General features: G+C 41.0%; 1 protein-coding gene across 2 annotated transcripts; it reads left to right on the top strand.

The window, feature by feature from the left end:
* Nucleotides 1-3,471: 3,471 nt before the first annotated feature.
* Nucleotides 3,472-17,497, top strand: LOC108267315 (tetratricopeptide repeat protein 39C). Of its 2 annotated transcripts, none has more exons than XM_017471332.3 (14): nt 3,472-3,940; nt 6,678-6,726; nt 8,174-8,302; nt 9,788-9,902; nt 10,006-10,540; nt 10,959-11,127; nt 11,229-11,322; nt 12,742-12,849; nt 13,038-13,147; nt 13,268-13,391; nt 13,508-13,605; nt 13,707-13,811; nt 14,004-14,042; nt 15,155-17,497. In XM_017471332.3, exons 1-14 carry the CDS (start codon nt 3,819-3,821, stop codon nt 15,242-15,244), a joined length of 1,887 nt encoding a protein of 628 aa, XP_017326821.1. In that variant the 5' UTR covers nt 3,472-3,818; the 3' UTR covers nt 15,245-17,497. The 2 variants fall into 2 exon arrangements, with proteins under 2 accessions (XP_017326821.1, XP_017326820.1); XM_017471331.3 differs by having other exon boundaries at nt 9,785-9,902.
* The last annotated feature ends 1,010 nt before the right edge of the window (nt 17,498-18,507 follow it).

Below are 18,507 nucleotides of genomic sequence, written 5' to 3'. Positions count from 1 at the left end.
TAGTCATTTGTTTCTTTTCGGTCTGAATTATTGTGCTAACTTGCTCACTATACATTATTACAATATGTTAGCTAACACATTTTAGCCTAGTCAGTCAGGTTTCCAGGCAACAAAACATGGAACTGGGTTTGCAAACTGCTTTTATTTACCTGCTGGGCTAACTAATGAATTTATTATTTGTCCACCCTTGAGAGTTGTTTTAATTATGTGGTACAGGGTGGATTTGGTCATTTATTTATTGAGGAAAATGATCCAGTGACATATCTGTGAGTGGGAAAAGTAAGTGAACCTTTGTTTGCAGTGTCAGATGTGACTCCTTATGCAGCAATAACTGAAACTAAACTCTTGGGGTAAGTGTCGATCGGTCCTGCACATCGGCTTGGAGGAGTTTTATCCCGTTCCTCAGTGCAGAACAGATTCAACTCTGAGATGTTGGTGGGTTTCCTCACATGAACTGCTCGCTTCAGGTCCTTCCACAACATTTCTATTGGATTAAGGTCAGGACTTTGACTTGGCTGTTCCAAAACATGAACTTTATTCTTCTTTAACCGTTCTTTGAGAGAATGATTTGTGTGTTTAGGGTCGTTGTCTTCCTGCATGACCCACTTTCTCTTCAGATTCACTTCACAGATAGATGTTCTGACATTTTCCTTTAGAATTCTCTGGTATAATTCACAATTCATTGTTCCATCAATGATGAAGTCGTCCCGGCCCAGATGCAGCAAAACAGTTCCAAACCTTGACACCACCACCACCAGGTTTCACAGATGAGATACGGTTCTTATGCTGGAACGCAGTGTTTTCCTTTCTCCAAACTTAACCCTTCTCATTTAAATCAAAAAGTTCTATTTTGGTCTCATCTATCCACAAAATATTGTTTCAATAGCCTTCTGGCTCGTCCACGTGATCTTTAGCAAACTGCAAACAGGCAGCTATGTTCTTTTTGGAAAGCAGTGACTTTCTTCTTGTAACCCTGCCATGCACACCATGGTTGTTCAGTGTTCTCCTGATGGTGGACTCATGAACATTAACATTAAAACATGAACATTAACATAGCCAATGTGAGAGAGGACTTTAGTTACTTAGAAGTTACCCTGGGTTCCTTTGTGACCTCGTGGACTATTACACGTCTTGCTCTTGGAGTGATCTTTGTTGGTCTCCACTCCTGTGAGGGTAACAATGGTCTTGAGTTTCCTCCATCTGTACACAATCTGTCTGACTGTGGATCGGTGGAGTCCAAACTCTTTAAAGATGGTTTTGTTCCTCAGAGTTCCTCAGAAATCTCCTTTGTTTGTGCCAAGATCAGACTTTGATAGATCCCTGTTAATAAAACGGGGTGCTCACTCACACCTGATTATCATCCCATTCATTGAAAACACCTGACTCTAATATCACCTTTAAAGTAAACTGCTAATCCTAGAGGTCCACATACCTTTGCCACTCACACTTTATTTTTCCTCAATAAATAAAAGACCAAATATAATATTTTTGTGTCATTTTTGTACTTGTTTTTTTTGTTTTCTACACTAGCATTTGTGAGAAAATCTGATGATGTTTTAGGTCATATTACTGGCGATATGCAGAAAATTCTAAGGGTTCACAAACTTTCAAGCACCACTATATATATATGTATATAGTGTGTGTGTGTGTGTGTGTGTGTGTGTGTGTGTGTGTGTGTGTGTGTGCGTGTGTGTGTGTGTGTGTGTGATTTGAATTACTTTGTCCATTGGACACTTAGCTTGGCCCACCACCATCTATATTTCACAAATGCTCTTTTTCATCATTATACTTCTTAATTGCATGCTTATTCCTGTATCGTACAATGGCATACAGTAATTATATTAATTAATGCTTTCACCTTTCAACTTATCCTCCATAGATTCTAGCAAAATTAATTACAAAACTTATCTTAAGTATAAAAAAAGCCTTAAGGCTTCATTTAATTAAATTAGTCATCAGATCTGTTGAGAAGTATTTAAGAGCTAAATGTATCATTATCAGCTACCCTGATAATGATTCATTAAATCTGTACTCATAAAAACCTGATGATGACGATGATGATGGGAGGGGAGGGGAGGGGGGAAAGGAAGAGCAAATATTTAAAGCAAATCATTATTCCTACTGTTTGTACAATTTGAAAATGAAAAATCAAACCAAATGCATTAAATCAAGGAGCTTTGGCTAAAATTGTTTATTAAAATGACTGCTTTTAAGATATTTTGTACATTAGTAAAATATTACATTGATTGGAATTACCCATAAAATCCAAAATCAACAAAATATGCTATTTCTTTCTTTCTTAAGATAAATTAACAGATCAGCTTTAAAAACAAACAAACAAACAAACAAACAAACAAACAAACAATGCATGAACAAACAAACCGATTTCTATCTCTTGTTGTCCTGCAGCGTTTGTGTAAAGGTTATGGTGGTTAGGATAAGGTTAGAAAGGTTAAAGGAGGTTGCTGCTTTGGGCTTCAGTGGTAGCTTAATATGCTTTATGAGTTTCCTGACTCTATACAGCTGACAGTATGAGCACATCAGCTGAACTAGACAACACTGAAAGCTCTTTATTAAACCATACACTTACTTCACAATTTTTTTAATGACCTGTAAAATAAACTAAATGAAATAACTTCAGTCAAATGATGATTGAATGGATTGATATTAGCTCTCATACCTGTTGGGGACGTGAATGAACACCCTTTCGTTTCGGTTCTTTTCTGATCCGGTCTCTGGCGCCCTCTGGAGGCAGACACAGGTACAGCCAGACGATTTAAACACAATTATCAAGGATTTTCAATTCCAACACTATCAAAACGGTATTTATAAATACATACAACCTCATTCTGTACATCCTGTCTTTATTTCAGCATATAAATTATTGCAGGGTTTATAACATTATATACCATACCATATAGAATAGTTGAAATGCCCTATTCTGTTTGGTCAGAATGTGCTGAGGTTGATGAGGGAAGTGTTTATAGCTGGGTAACAGGAAATAACTTGCCTCATGGACGTTCCATGGTATAAAATGTGACTATAAATGGATTTTTAAAAAGTATGTTCTTTAACTAAACAGAATATAATAATATTCATTTAAAAAAATGCTGCTGTGGTGTAAGAGGAATTTTCCATCACATCACCATTTTGTTGAATATTTTCCAAGAACAGCACATACCAAAGTGTTTAAATCTTTACTTAAATTCTGTTGATGTATACCTGTATTATTATTATTATTATTATTATTATTATTATTATTATTATTATTATTATTATTAATATTATTATTATTGCACTACTGATCCGAGGACAGCTATTATTTCTTACCTTTACCTTAACAATTATTAAATAAATAAATACATTTTAAAAAGCCGAAAACCGATCTCAGATCAGCCTTAAACAAGAAACTTCCGCTTACACTTCAGCCAATAGGCGAGCAGTTAGTTTGCTAGGCCACGCCCACAAACGACAACCTCACTCTTTCGTAATGTAAACTGAAAGCTGCTGTACTCTCGGTCTGCACATCGAAACGCGGAAGCTGGGAGTGTAAACGTTTATTTTTTGTTTTTCGTACAATATTTACGCATTTTGTTTTATTCGAAAGAACCTGGTTTCTTTCTGTTTGCGTAAAGCTTTTACTTCCGGTGTGTTCTGAACGTTTCCGAATTGTGTACAGTGCGCGCGCGTGTGTGAAGTCTGTGCTTGTTTAGTGCTCGTGATGAGTCTGGTGTTGTGATAGTCCGGGGTAAATCATTTCTCTTTATTGACCCCGTGGTGATTATTATTATTATTATTATTAATATTACTTATAAACGATGGCCGAGGCTGAAGAGGATTTTCCTGAGAAGATTGATGATGCGGAACTTTCACTGCAAGGAATTAATATGTTGCTGAACAACGGCTTTAAAGAGAGTGCGGAGCTCTTCAACAGATACAGGTGAGTGTGTGTTCACACCTGAGTGAGGTAAAGAGGAGATCTGAGTGAGGTAAAGAGGAGACCTGAGTGAGGTAAAGAGGAGACCTGAGTGAGGTAAAGAGGAGATCTGAGTGAGGTAAAGAGGAGATCTGAGTGAGGTAAAGAGGAGACCTGAGTGAGGTAAAGAGGAGATCTGAGTGAGGTAAAGAGGAGATCTGTGTTCACACCTGAGTGAGGTAAAGAGGAGATCTGAGCGAGGTAAAGAGGAGATCTGAGCGAGGTAAAGAGGAGATCTGAGCGAGGTAAGGAGGAGATCTGTGTTCACACCTGAGTGAGGTAAGGAGGAGATCTGAGTGAGGTAAGGAGGAGATCTGAGCGAGGTAAGGAGGAGATCTGAGCGAGGTAAGGAGGAGATCTGTGTTCACACCTGAGTGAGGTAAGGAGGAGATCTGTATGGAAAATGGTTCCCCGCTCCAGTCCTAGAGATCGTCCTGCTCATACACACCTGATTAGTAACAAGTCATGTGGTGGACTGGGGCTGGGGTCCCAGTACTGTTTACACACTGTAGACCTAAACATCACAAACCCTCTCATGTCTCTGCGTAGGTACTGTTTAACTTGAACACTGTAGTTAAAAAGCCATACCAGTCCTTTTTATTTTATTTCAAACTAAGATGTTTAAAGTTATCACTGTAAGCTTTGGGGTGTTAAGACATTGGTTGGAAGGTTGTGAGTTCAAATCCCGCTGCCACTGCTGGGCGACTGAACAAGACCCGCAACCCTCAAGTGCTCGGTTGTATAAATGTAAGTAGATCTGGATAAATGCGTCTGCCAAATACCGTAAATGTCAGAGGAACTACATCCTAAAAAAACCCTGCAACGTATGTTACTCAAAAACAAACCAAGAAAAAACGATAAATGTTTATATTTAATAGCTCAATTTTCTTCTGAAAGAAACAGTTTATTTATTTTCTTTCTTTATTCGTTTATTTTATTATATTTTTTAATTATAAATGCTTGGGGTGAAACATGGGTTCTCAGTCTCTTTTTTCTTCTTCTTTTGTAGCCAAGGGACTCCTTTCAGTGTTAATAATAATAATAATAATAATAATAATTTTATGGTTTGACGGTTTAGGCGCTGGGTTACTGATCGGAAGGTCGGGGGTTCAGACCCCGGTGCAGCCGTGCTGCCACTGTTGGGCCCTTGAGCACGGCCCTTAACCCTCTCTGCTCCAGGGGGCGCTGTATCATGTGTCAGCTGCGCTCTGACCCCGACTTCCTGACATGCCGGGGTATGTGAAGAAAGAATTTCACTCTGCTGTAATGTATACGTGACCAATAAAGACTCATTATCATTAACTGATGTCAGCAGTTTTCCACAGCGTTGGTGTTGTCTCGGCGCATTGCCCACTCAGGCTTAATCAGAGCTGTGTTAGGTGTGTATCAGTGACAGCACACCCGTATCCCAGCATGCAGTGGCTTCCACAGTGCAGTAAATGAGCAACATGACATTTAAGGCCGTACCGGGAAGCTTTTCACGCTGGGGTAGCGCATCAATTAACCAGGCGTTAGATAATCTGCAGCGAGATCGCTCTAACGTGTGTGTTCGACAGGAGGAATAGCTCATTCTATTCTATTGTGATTGGAATGATTCGTCGTTTCTATTCCTTTCTGTTCTGTTCCGTCCCGATTCAAATCGAAGCTTTATTCCATTGCATTCCATTCTAATAAACTCTCGCTCTCTCTCTTCTTTTCTACTCCGTTCTAATGATGCTGCCTTCTATTTTATTCTACTCGTATAAAGTTCTATTTCTATTGCGTCCTAATGAAGTTTTATTCGATGCTGTTCTGTTCGAATATCGAACGTGATGTAACGAAAGTTCTGTTTTGCTTTTTCACAAACGCTCCTTGTTTTATTCCATTCTACGCTAATAAATTTCTATTCTATTCTGCTCTCTTCTAATGAACCTTTGTTCTGTTTTATTCTATTTGGATAAGGTTCTGTTATGTTGTCCTCTGTGCTCATGAATGTTGAGGAAACAACATTGTCGTGGTAGAGGTGGGCGTGGTTAAATTACATTGGTGCAGAAGGTGAAACCGAGGGCGTTCGGGTGGAAGTTTGATGGGTTGCTATGCAACATGTGCTCGTGACAGATTGTTGATGTTCATCAGATAGAAGGCGATGCTGATATATCGTGTTTTTTTTTTTTTTACGAGACTGGGTTGAACCTGCGTGAAACGATTTGTTTTATAAGAGGAATGCAACACTTCAGGGTGTGCCGTCTTGGAAAATATTCAACGCGGCCGTCCGATTCTGAAGGCGCGTGTCGTCGACGGGAGGAGTCTCTCGGCCTCCTGTCGCACACTACCGCCTTAAACTTTTCTCCAAGCTGAACACTTTTCATCTCTCTTCACGACTTGTATGGCTTTTCCCAACTACAGTGTAAGCTCCTGCAGTGTTCATTTACATACAGGATGTAACAAATATGTGTAACTGATCTCACAACAGTACAACACTTGCACTGTTTTGAATTTATTTGCAGTTTGTCAGAGGAAGTGAACGTGTTCTGCTTTCTCCTTACGCCGAACACGCCACTGTTTACATGTAAATGATCTGTATTTCGGTTTGCAAAACATTTCTGTCCAACCTAATGTTGTAGGCCATGAAATTGAAAACTTTAGTCCCACTACCTCTTTCTGACTATAAAACAGGGCTTCTCAAGTAAGAACTTTGCATTGGTTCCTCTTTGTGATGCAGGAATTGCAGTCCTCTGATGAGCTTCGGTGCGAGCTTTGTCAGTTTTCTGGTAAGTGTACTTCCTTTGTAAATCTGCTGAACCATGCTGGCAGGCTGCGTGTCATGTGATAATGTACAATCACGATATCATAGAAACAACCTGGACACCACAGCTCTTAAAGTGGGGTCTGGGTCAAGCAAAGCCAGCCAGGGGTCTGCCATTTCCTAGGTTTGTTACAGCCCACTATTATTCAAGTTTAATGCTTATTAATAATCTAGATTGGAATCTAGTGGCAACTTTATTGACAGTGGGTTTTATAGGTGGAACGTCTGGCTCGTATAATTCATATTCATTTCTCTTTTTCTAAAATGTTTCTAATAATTAAAACGGACCCCTGATTATAAAAAGTTTGCGAATCCCTGACTTGCATACTATACATCATCGCTGTAGTCAGAATATACCCTGTTGCCCAAAATCTTTAAGGATCCTAGGCTTTTTCCTTTGGGGAAACTGTTAAAGCATCTACGTCGAATCGTACAGCGAAGTGTTTCCCTGTCAGAAAGTATTGCCGTTTTTTTTTTTTGGAAGCTAAGAGCTGTTATTTATCCAACAACCACTTAAAGACGTCTTAAAGAACCATTTCCTCAGCAACACCAAAAGGCCTGGACGACCTCATTGAAGAAAAACCCCTTCACATCATCTAGCCAAGTCAAGAACACTCTGGAGGAGGTAGGCGTATCTTTGTCAAAGTCTACGATCAAGAGACACCTTCATGGGTGTAAATACAGACGGTTTACCTCAAGATGCAAAGCACGGGTAACACTCAGGAACAAAAAAGCCGGATCGCTCTTGCTAAATAATCGTCTGGAAAAGAAAAGCCTGACCAGTTCTGAACTTGTTCTAGAATGATGGGAAGAGAAGAGCATGGAGAAGGAAAGGAAGGGCTCATGCTCCAAAGCGTACCACATCATCTGTCAAACATGGTGGAGGACGTGTCATGGCATGGGCATGTGGAACTGGGTCACTGGTGTTTATTGATGATGTGACTGATGATAGAAGGAGCAGGATGAATTCTGAAGTGTTCAGAGCTGTACGTTCTGTTCAAAATCACTCAAATGCTGCAAACTGATAGGACGGCGCTGCACGGTACAGATAGTGTGATAATGACCCAAAACTTACGGTGAAAGCAACCCAAGAGCTTCTTAAGGCAAGGAAATAAAACGTTCTTAAATGTCCGATGACATCAACCCAATTGAGCATGCTTTTTACTTTCTCGGGGGGGAAAACATTCCTTAAACGATGTTAATGGCCTATAAATGGATTAAAAATATATACAATGGTCATTAAAGTAGAATTCTTATTGATGCCTATCTTTGGTGTAAAAAGAAAATGTCCAAAATGCGATCAGACGCTATAATCCGGATTTGCGAGGTGACGATGGTCTCAGCTTGGTGTGTGTGTGTGTGTACTGTAGAGTTTGTTTGTAAGGGAACGGTGTTTAATTCTCTCTTTCCAGAATGCCATGATGACGTTCGAAGAGGAGAAGATGCAGGTGGCGTGCGAGGACCTGCGGGCGACCGAGAGACTGTGCGAGTCCGACAGCGGCGGCGTGATCGAGACCATCAAGAACAAGATCAAGAAGAATGTGAGCAATTCCGGCACTTCTCACAGTCAGACGCGCTGTTTGTCTGAACGGTGTTTAATGACGCGAAGCATTCGTTTGTTATCGTTTTAATTACATCGTGCAATAAGCAGCATGTCATCGATCGGTCCATTTGAGAGAAAATGAGACTTAACGATTAAAGAAGGCATGATGTATTATAGCTGTCAGAGGAAAGCCTTTGATACTTTTTTTTTTCTTTTTTTTTTTTGGAGCGGAAATATAATATCTGGTATGTTTTACGACTCCTCTTTGACTTCAAGCAGAGAGCTTTCAAAGCGCCGTGCCAATATAAACCTCATGTACTTGCCAAGTCATTTAATCTATCCTTATTTCGTTGTTATTTATACCCGAGGACTCCTTCATAACCGAAGCCTCATTTACAATAATGTCCTACTTACGGATTTTAATTGCTTAGAAACAGAACATAATAGAACAAAAGCTAAATATGGGGGGGGATTGCACATCTGCTTTATATCACTCTGTGGAAATCTACTCCAAGACCGTTCTCCACTTTAAAAGGTCCTGTGTTGGGACGTTGAGAGTCTAATAATAATAATAATAGATTATTTGGAGGGAAATTTTGGCAGACGCCCCTTATCCAGAGCGATTTACATTCGTCTCATTTATACAACTGAGCAATCGAGCGTTTTGCTCAAGGGCCCAACAGCGGTAGCTTGACCTCCTGCCCTTCTGATCACTAACCCAGAGCCTTTAACCACTGAGACACCACTGCCCCAGTGTGGAGTGTTGTTATTGGAATTACTATGAAGTTGGTTATTTCTCATATAACAGCACGTCCCATCCGTTGAATAGTATAGAAGACCAGGCCGTACTTTATATCCATTTATAGTGACGTTTTAACATCACCGAACATCCGCAAGACTCTTTTGTCGTGAAAACTTTCCTGTGTTGGAAAATGTTGACACTGGAGACTCCTTCCAAAAATGCTAAATTCAGTCTTTTTACAGAAAGGTTCACCATATCAACAGTTAGACACTATTTTTTTTTTTGTTTGTTTGTTTGTTTTTTTAATCAGTTTGTCGCTTTGGATAAAAACGTCTGCTAAATGAATAAATGTAAACGAACGAGCCAGTGTTGATCTATTCAGCTCCGCTCATAGTGCATGTTATGTTATAGTTATAGTATATAAGGTATAATATATGCAGCTGTGGCTCAGGTGGTAGAGCGAGTTGTCCACTAATTGTGGAGCAGGGTTGGTGGTTTGATCCCCGGCCCACATGCCAAAATGTTCTTGGGCAAGACACTGAACTCGACGTTGCCCCCGATGGCAGTCTAGCACATTGCACGGTATGTGTGTGAATGAGAAACAGTGTAAAGCGCTTTGTAGTCCCGCTAAGGTGAAAAGGTGCTATATAAGTGCAGACCATTTATATAAGTGTGTTTAACTCTTAACTCTTAACACACTCGTAACTCTAGACGTCATAGTTCTGTGTTTGTATCCAGCAGGCGGAGGGTCAGAGGTCAGAGGTGACCGTGATCGAGCGGCTGCAGAGGCTCATCATAGTGGCTGACTGTCAGGTTTATCTGGCCGTGCTGTCCTTCGTCAGACAGGAGCTCTCCGGTTTGTGCTTTTTAATAGTGTATTGATCTTTTTAAAGGCGTATTAAACAATGTATCAATGCACCATTTGTTTTAATATTTTCACAATACTTGTGTTTGTACAGGATATATCAAAGCTGGCTGGATCCTCCGTAAAGCCTGGAAAACGTACAATAAGTGCTACAATGAGATCACCCGGTTGCAGGAAGTGTGCCAGAGGAGGTCCTCAGCACCGCAGGGGGCACTTTCTTTTGATCAACCCAAACCGAGTCAGAACGCCTCAATGCCTGATCCCACAGCAGTCTGCTCCAGTGACTGTCCTGAACCTGAACCCGGTCAGGATGGTTCCCTGGCTCCTGTCTCAGAGGGGTCACGTGCTGCCAAGCAGCTTAACGACAGCCACAAAGGTTCCTCCACTCGGCCCAAACACGGCCCGAAATCTCAGCCTCGGCTCGATTACAGCGTGACCGCGGAGTCTCTGGGTCGACTCAAGGGTTCGGTCAGCTTCGGCTACGGCCTGTTCCACCTCTGCATCTCTATGGTGCCTCCTCACCTGCTGAGGATCATTAACCTGCTGGGATTCCCCGGCTCACGGCAGGAGGGCCTCAGCGCCCTCGCGTACTCCAGCGAAAGTAAGGACATGAGGGCCCCTCTTTCTACGTGAGTAGGTGTAAAGAAGCATGCTGGATCAGCGTGGCAAAATAAAATTGCACAGAAACTGTATGGTCAGTAATTGAGTAGCCATGTTTCATTCAAAATGTCAAGTCTGCCAATACATGTATCCATACACACCTTAAAATCTGATGTAAACTGTTATGTCATAAAATATAAACACCAATCATGTTCAATATGCAAATGAACCAGGCGAAGGGGGTGGGGCAGGTGGATTTGAAGCCATTTTAATTGGTGTATTTATAGCATCTGTATTTCTTGATTAAGAGTTGCTTCTGTGACATTTTTGGCTTTCTAACAACATGCTTTGTAGAACTGACCTGTCAAGCTGAACTCATTGGTCTTCAGCAGTGATTGTGATCTCTGTGTGTGTGTGTGTGTGTGTGTGTGTGTGTGTCTCTCTCAGACTGGCCCTGCTGTGGTACCACACGGTCGTACAGCCCTTCTTCGCCCTGGACGGCTCTGAAACAGAGGCCGGGCTTCAGGCTGCTGAAGCCATACTTAAGAAGAAAGAAGCCGAATATCCAGAGTCCTCGCTCTTCATCTTCTTTAAAGGACGAGTGCTGCGGCTCGAGGTGAGAGGACACTCGGTACCTCTTGTCTGTTCAAGCGTCCTGCTGAGTCTGTGTTCTCGAATCAGTTTTGTGTAACGTCCTCTCCTGTCTGTTGCCGTCAGTGTGAGATCAGCAGGGCTTTAACATGCTTTAATAATGCCTTGGAACTGGCTTCAGAACAGAGGGAAATCCAGCACATCTGCCTCTACGAGATTGGTAAGTCACCCTGTACCACTGCCGCTCATACACACCATACTGCTACACAATTCCTTTTTCATGTTCCTGCACCCTTTCAACTAAAGAGAATGACTGACATACTGACGTACACAGAGTTACTAACTGACTGACCTACTGACAGACTTTCTAAACTGTTTTAAAAGTACCTACTGACATACTGACTGACTTTAAAAGTACCTACTGACATACTGACTGACTTTAAAGGTACCTACTGACATACTGACTGACTTTCTAAACTGTTTTAAAAGTACCTACTGACATACTGACTGACTTTAAATGTACCTACTGACATACTGACTGACTTTAAAGGTACCTACTGACATACTGACTGACTTTCTAAACTGTTTTAAAAGTACCTACTGACATACTGACTGACTTTAAAAGTACCTACTGACATACTGACTGACTTTAAAAGTACCTACTGACATACTGACTGACTTTAAAAGTACCTACTGACATACTGACTGACTTCAAAGGTACCTACTGACATACTGACTGACTTTAAAAGTACCTACTGACATACTGACTGACTTTAAAGGTACCTACTGACATACTGACTGACTTTAAAAGTACCTACTGACATACTGACTGACTTTAAAGGTACCTGCTGACATACTGACTGACTTTAAAGGTACCTACTGACATACTGACTGACTATTTGACTGACTGACTGAATTAAGCACTGACTGATTAAGTACTTACTATCTAAACGGTTATAAAAGGACTGACTGACTGACATAGTGACCGACTTACTAACCGACTGACTTAAGGACTGAATTACTTTCTAAACTGATTTCTAAGTACTTACTGACTTACTGTCTGAATTAAGGACTGACTGACTTTCTAAACTGATTCATATGTACTTATAAGTACCGACTGACTATAAACTTTTAAAAAGTACCCACTGACTGACTGTCTGAATGACTTACGTACCGACTTTCTTTCTAAAGTGTTTTTAAAAAAAATGCAAGTATCTACTGACTCACTGCCTGACTCACTGACTTCAGGACTGACTTACTACGGACTGGCTGAATTAAAGACTTACCGACTTCCGCTGTTTTAAAATTACAAGTACTTACTGACTGACCCAATGACTGGCTGACTCACTCACTGAATCACTGACTCTTGAAGCCTGACTGACTGACTCACTGACTTAAAGACTGACTGACTTAATGGCTGATGTACTGTCATATTAACATGTTAATTGACTGACCTACTGACTGAATGATCGGCTGGAGTAATGACTTCCTGATGCGCTGGCTTACAGACTGACTTTTTAAACCATGTTAAAAGCTTACTGACTTGCTGAAAACAACTTTCAAGGAACCTTCTAAACACTGAAAGAGCCACTTCCACACTCCTAACGTCTGTGGTTTATACAATGCGGATGTGTTCCAGGTTGGTGCAGTATGATCGAGCTGAGCTTCTCCGAAGCGTACAGAGCATTCGAGCGTCTGAGGACGGAGTCACGCTGGTCCCAGTGCTACTACTCCTACCTCACCGGAGGTAAGGAGTCTCTTAATTTAAAAAAAAAAAAAAAACCAAAACTTCAATAATAGGCCAGTGGCATGGCCGGAGAGGGGAATGGCGTAGGGTTTAAGATTTATCAAGTTATTTCCAGCACAATCATCATTTTAGAATGGTTTTGTTTTATGATATTATGACCGTTCATCGTGAGCATGTTTATATTTCAGTGTGTCAGGGAGCTTCAGGTGATCTGGACGGTGCTTGTAGCGTATTGAAAGATGCGTCTCTGCTTTTCAAGAGGAAGCACAATCAGATTGAGCAGTTTTCCATGAGGAAGGTAAGTGTACGAGGACAACCTGTCCACAAACTGAATTTCTCCAATACTTTTACAATCGATGAACTGCTAACTCATTCATTTTGTACTTGTGTGTGTGTGTGTGTGTGTGTGTGTTAATAGGCTGAAGATTTAAGGAAACCCAGGCCTACGAAAGAGCAATGTACAATGGCTGCCATTGAGATTCTGTACCTTTGGAAAGCTCTTCCTAACTGCTCCAACACCAAACTGCAGCTTATGATTGAAGGTTAATCACACAACACACTAAAAAAGGAAAATCCCATACACACGCCAGTCTTATTTCCGTTAACGTGCATTGGGGGGACGACACACACGCTGAATTTCAGTTTCTTTATGCATCAGTTCTACAGCAGATGGACGGCTCGTCGTATTGTGGACTGAAACACCTCCTGCTGGGGGCCGTGCACAAAAGCCTAGGAGACAATGCAAACGCAGTACAGGTACGACAGTGTGTGTATAGCTGACGTCATGCGCTGCTTTATGTTTGTATAGTGTGGAAATACATATGTACGGTGTAATTGTTTGTTTTTGTCCATTGCAGTGTTTTCAGGTGGCTTTGAGAGATGAAGAAGGGCGTGTCAGTAACTCGTACGTGCAGCCTTATTCCCTCTATGAGCTGGGATGTGTACTGCTAGAAAACCCCGAGGCAAGTGTGTGTGTGGGTGTGTGTGTGTTTCAATGCAGGTTCTACAATCCTGATGCATAACCATGCACATGCTGCGTAAAGCTCACAGAAGTATTTGGGTGCCACGACTGTTGAAATGTTACGTGTATCACAATGCGCAGATGTTTCATCTGGCTAAAGATGAACGTCGTTGTTTTTTGTTCCTCTTTTCAGTCGACAGCCAAAGGAAGAGCGCTGCTTCTTCAAGCCAAGGTACATAGATTAAACTCATTTAATTAAAGTGACCAGATAGTCGGACTTTATATAGTAATCATAATACTAATAATCATAATTTTTAGTCAGTTAGTTACAGTTACATTTATAAAGCGCGTTTCTAGACACTCAAAGCGCTTTACATTGTATATGGGGTGGGGCGAGGGCAAGGGGGGGGGTCTCCTCAACCACCATTTATGTGTAGCATCCACCTGGATGATGCGACGGCAGCCATAGTGCGCCAGAACTCCCACCACACACCAGCTATTAGTGATGTAGCCAATTCAGGGGTGGGGATTATTAGGGGGCCGTGATGGGAGAATTCCGGCAGGAAACCAGGGTTACACCCCTACACTTTACGAGAAGTGTCGTGGGATTTTTAATGACCACAGAGAGTCAGGACCTCGGTTTAACGTCTCATCCGAAAGACATAATAATATGATAATAATACATTTAACAACTTAGATAGTGGATTAGCTTCATCACTACTACTGAAGGGGGGGGGGGGGGGTGACGGGAGGGGGGGGGGCAATAGCATCCTTGCAGTATGTAATATTGGGTACCTCTAGAGCTGAGGTATTCAAACTGTGGGACTCCCCCTAGAGGGGCGTGATGGAATTGCATATGGAGTGCAGGCGATATGGAAAATACCAAAAAAAAAAAATATATATATATATATATATATATATATATAATATATATATATATTTAAATGACTGTAACAACAGAACACAAAAATACGCCTAAAGAGCGGTCTTCTTTTTCCTTCCCCTAATAAAAACGAGACATGAGCCAGTTAATGTATGACTCCCGAATGACTGACAGTTCTGTTGAAAGATGCGCCGATGCTGCGCCCTCGCTTTCTGTCAGGGTATATAATTGATTACAGCCTTTTACTTATTTATTTTTTTTTAAATTTCATTAATGGGAAACTTTCAAAAGGCAAATCTAACAAATCAAACACTTTAGAGACAGTTTTAACGCTCAACATAATCGGACAGTGATTTAAAACTGCTCTCCTGAGGAAAAAGTTCGAATGCTGTATGTTTGCACTAGAGGAATATTATTAGCTAATAAGCCACGCTAACGCAGTGTTGTGCGTCGTTCTGCAGGAGGAGTTCTCGGCGTACGATTTTGAGAACAGGCTCCACGTGCGAATCCATTCCGCTTTAGCGGCATTCACAGCAACGGCTCCACAATAACTCCTTTCTGAAGTCTCGGAAATCCGATGTACACAAGCCAGCAAAAAAATTTAAATCAAATCTGAGACATCATGCGGAGGAATCGGGGACGATGGAGAAGGAAGGAGCACGGCCTCAGACTGTTACTGACGATCACGGACCATTCATGGGTGAACTCTGTTTAGTTTTTTCCTCCCATGTGCACTTTATATTTTTATTTTGGATACTCGACGAGAAAAGAGAAACGGTCAGGTTTAATATAGAGTTCTATATAGTGTTGTGAAATATCCCATCAGGAAGGCGAGTCATTGCTCAGTTTTGGAAAGTCCAGTCACAAAGCACATGATTTATGATTTTTTTGTGTGTGTGTGTGTGTGTGTGTGTGAGATAGTAAAAAGCACTGCTAATTTATTTTCCAGAAATAGCTTTCAAATGCTGTAGATAAGAGATTTAAAATATTTGAGTAGGGTTTTTTTTTTTTTCTCCTCTTCTTCTTTTCTGATACCTGTCCATGATCATGTGGTCATCGCGCATTGTACATCACCACATGATCACCACATTGCTACAACGCCACTGAACAAAATTGTTGCCAAATCGTAACCGATCACACCTCCGACACTGCGGGTTGTCTTAACGGTTTAAATTCGCTCATGCAGCTAGTACAGTAGTTAGGCAGCTAAATGTCTTTGGGGTTTTTAACCAAAGTCTAAAAAAAAAAAAAAAATGTCTACTTAGACATAACGATATTATTTGATTGTCTGTGATTCCTGAAATATTTGTTCTTCAACTAACAAAAAAAAACCTAACACAATTATTTTAAATGTCAGCGTCATCGGTTGAAAAGGTATCACTGACTACTGTTACATGTAGGAGGAGACTACTCGAACTACTCTGTTAGCTGTGGTTCGCTAACAAAATATCTTGAAAGTGTATGCAGAAAGAAAACCAGACTTTTATTTTGCTTTACAGTAAGTGCATATTGTTTAATAGGTAGGTCTGTGGTAATTAATTACAAGCGGTTTTACAGTTGAGGTTCGAAGTTTATATACGCCTTACAGAATCTGTGAAATGTTAATCATTTAATAAGGAAAACGAGGGATCGTAAAAAATTATTTATTTTTTTTTAAATGGCATTTTTTAAATTTATGTTTTTATTTAGTACTACCCTGAATAAACTATTTCACATAACAGATGTTTACATATAGTCATCGTGTACAAGACACAATAATAACTGAATTTACACGATTGAACCGGTGTAAAAGTTCACATATGTGTCATTCTTTATATTCTGTCTTTTGGGAAAGATGTAAATATTTTATGTAGTGGGCGGCGGAGGGGGGCCGGGGGATTTAGAGAGATCTTTGAACAAAATAACAACAATTTCATCCTGTTCCAAAGTGTACAGTAAAGTAAAGATCTGTTGTGTGAAATAGCTTATTCGGGGCAGTACTAAATAATTTAAAAAAAAAAAAAAAAAAATTATTCCTTTTTTTTTTTTTTTTTTCTTCGTCTCACACCTCCAGGGTCGAGGGTTTCGATTCCCACCGTGGCCCTGTGTGTGTGGAGTTTGCATGTTCTCCCCGTGCTGCGGGGGTTTCCTCCGGGTACTCCGGTCTCCTCCCCCAGTCCAAAGACATGCACGGTAGGCTGATTGGCATGTCTAAAGTGTCCGTAGTGTATGAATGGGTGTGTGAGTGTGTATGTGATTGTGCCCTGCGATGGATTGGCACCCTGTCCAGATTGTACCCCGCCTTGTGCCCGATGCCCCCTGGGATAGGCTCCAGGTTCCCCGTGACCCTGAAGATGTAGAAGGTATAGAAGATGGAGCTTCTGGAAGGCGTATGTAAAATTACTGTTACGTTTAAGAGGGAACGACTGCGTCTACTCTGTTACCTGTGGTTAGCTGAAGAGGTCTCGCACGTGTATGCAGAAAGAAAGTCGGGCCTTTATTTTACGGTGCAGTAAATACATATTGTTTTATCGGGAGGTACGTGGTACTTCATTATAAGAGGTTTTAGGCGAGTTTACATTTAGAATTTTCGGCGTACGTAAATCATTTCTGTAAAAATGACCAGGTTTGTACGAGAGCACTCGGCACCATAATGCAATAGTTACTCGGATCGTAATGTTCACGCGGTACGTAATCATGTGGCGTAACCTTCGATTTTAAAAAGGATTTTAAGTGTGTATTGAATTATGTAAGGAGTACCAGGTATACTTAAGCTGTTCATGCTAAGTACAGTATCGTGATCTCAAACATGCTGATTGAAATGAGCAAGTAATTACACTTATGGTATTTTTTCCATATTAGTTATTACGCACTTATTTTTCTACATTCCGGAGGATCGTGCCATGTCATTATTCTCCCGCTTATACGACGTGCTCTCGTACAAACCGAGTACTTTTCACACGAGCGTTCCGACCCGCTAAATGCTACATAGTTACTGTACTGTTCAGTTACTCAAAATGGTATGAATTGTGTTCAACTGAGTAAACAGGAAATGGAATTCATGTTAACTGAACTTCAGTGTTAGGTCTGTAGTTAGTACTGTAAAGTGCACAGGTACAGTATATCCTGTACTGATGCAAATATTAACCTGGTGGAGGCAGCTATGTCTGTAAAAATAAATAATAGTAATAATGTAAACGTGTTTTTGGCTTCACCATGCTCAGCGGTAGCATGTACTTTATTATATCAATGCTGTTCTTGACCTTTCCTTTTGAAAAAATAAACGACAGACATGTTGAATAAAGTGGTGTTTTTGAGGCATCTTGGGTGACCTGAACACGTTTGGAAACTGTACCTGTATCTGTCGCCATACACTCACCGTCCACTTTAATAGGAACACCTGTACACGTGCAGATATCATGTGGCAACAGCACGATGCATAGAAACATCAATACCGATCAAGAGCTTCAGTTAATGTTCACGTCAAACATCAGAATATGGGGGGAGTGGGGGGGGGGGGGTGTGATCTCAGTGACTTTAACCATGACCAACCCCTTGTTGATAAGAAAAATGGCCCGATGGATTCGAGCTGCTGTAGAAACCCGGTCACTCTTTACAACCGTGATGAACAGAAAAGCATCTCAGCTTGCACAAAACATCAAACCTTGAGGTGGATGAGCTTCAACAGCAGAAGACCACATTGGGTTCCAGGCCTGTCAGCCAGGAACGGGAATCTGAGGCTAGCATGGGCACAGACTCACCCAAACTGGACCGTTGAATACTAGAAGAAAGAAAAAAATGACCTGGTCTTTTTCCAGTCTGGGTGAGTCTGTGC

Source organism: Ictalurus punctatus, chromosome 7, assembly GCF_001660625.3.
Source record: "Ictalurus punctatus breed USDA103 chromosome 7, Coco_2.0, whole genome shotgun sequence".
NCBI classification, from domain to species: Eukaryota; Metazoa; Chordata; class Actinopteri; order Siluriformes; family Ictaluridae; genus Ictalurus; species Ictalurus punctatus.
Note: the sequence above shows the minus strand (reverse complement) of the source record. Positions and strands in the feature narration are given on the sequence as shown.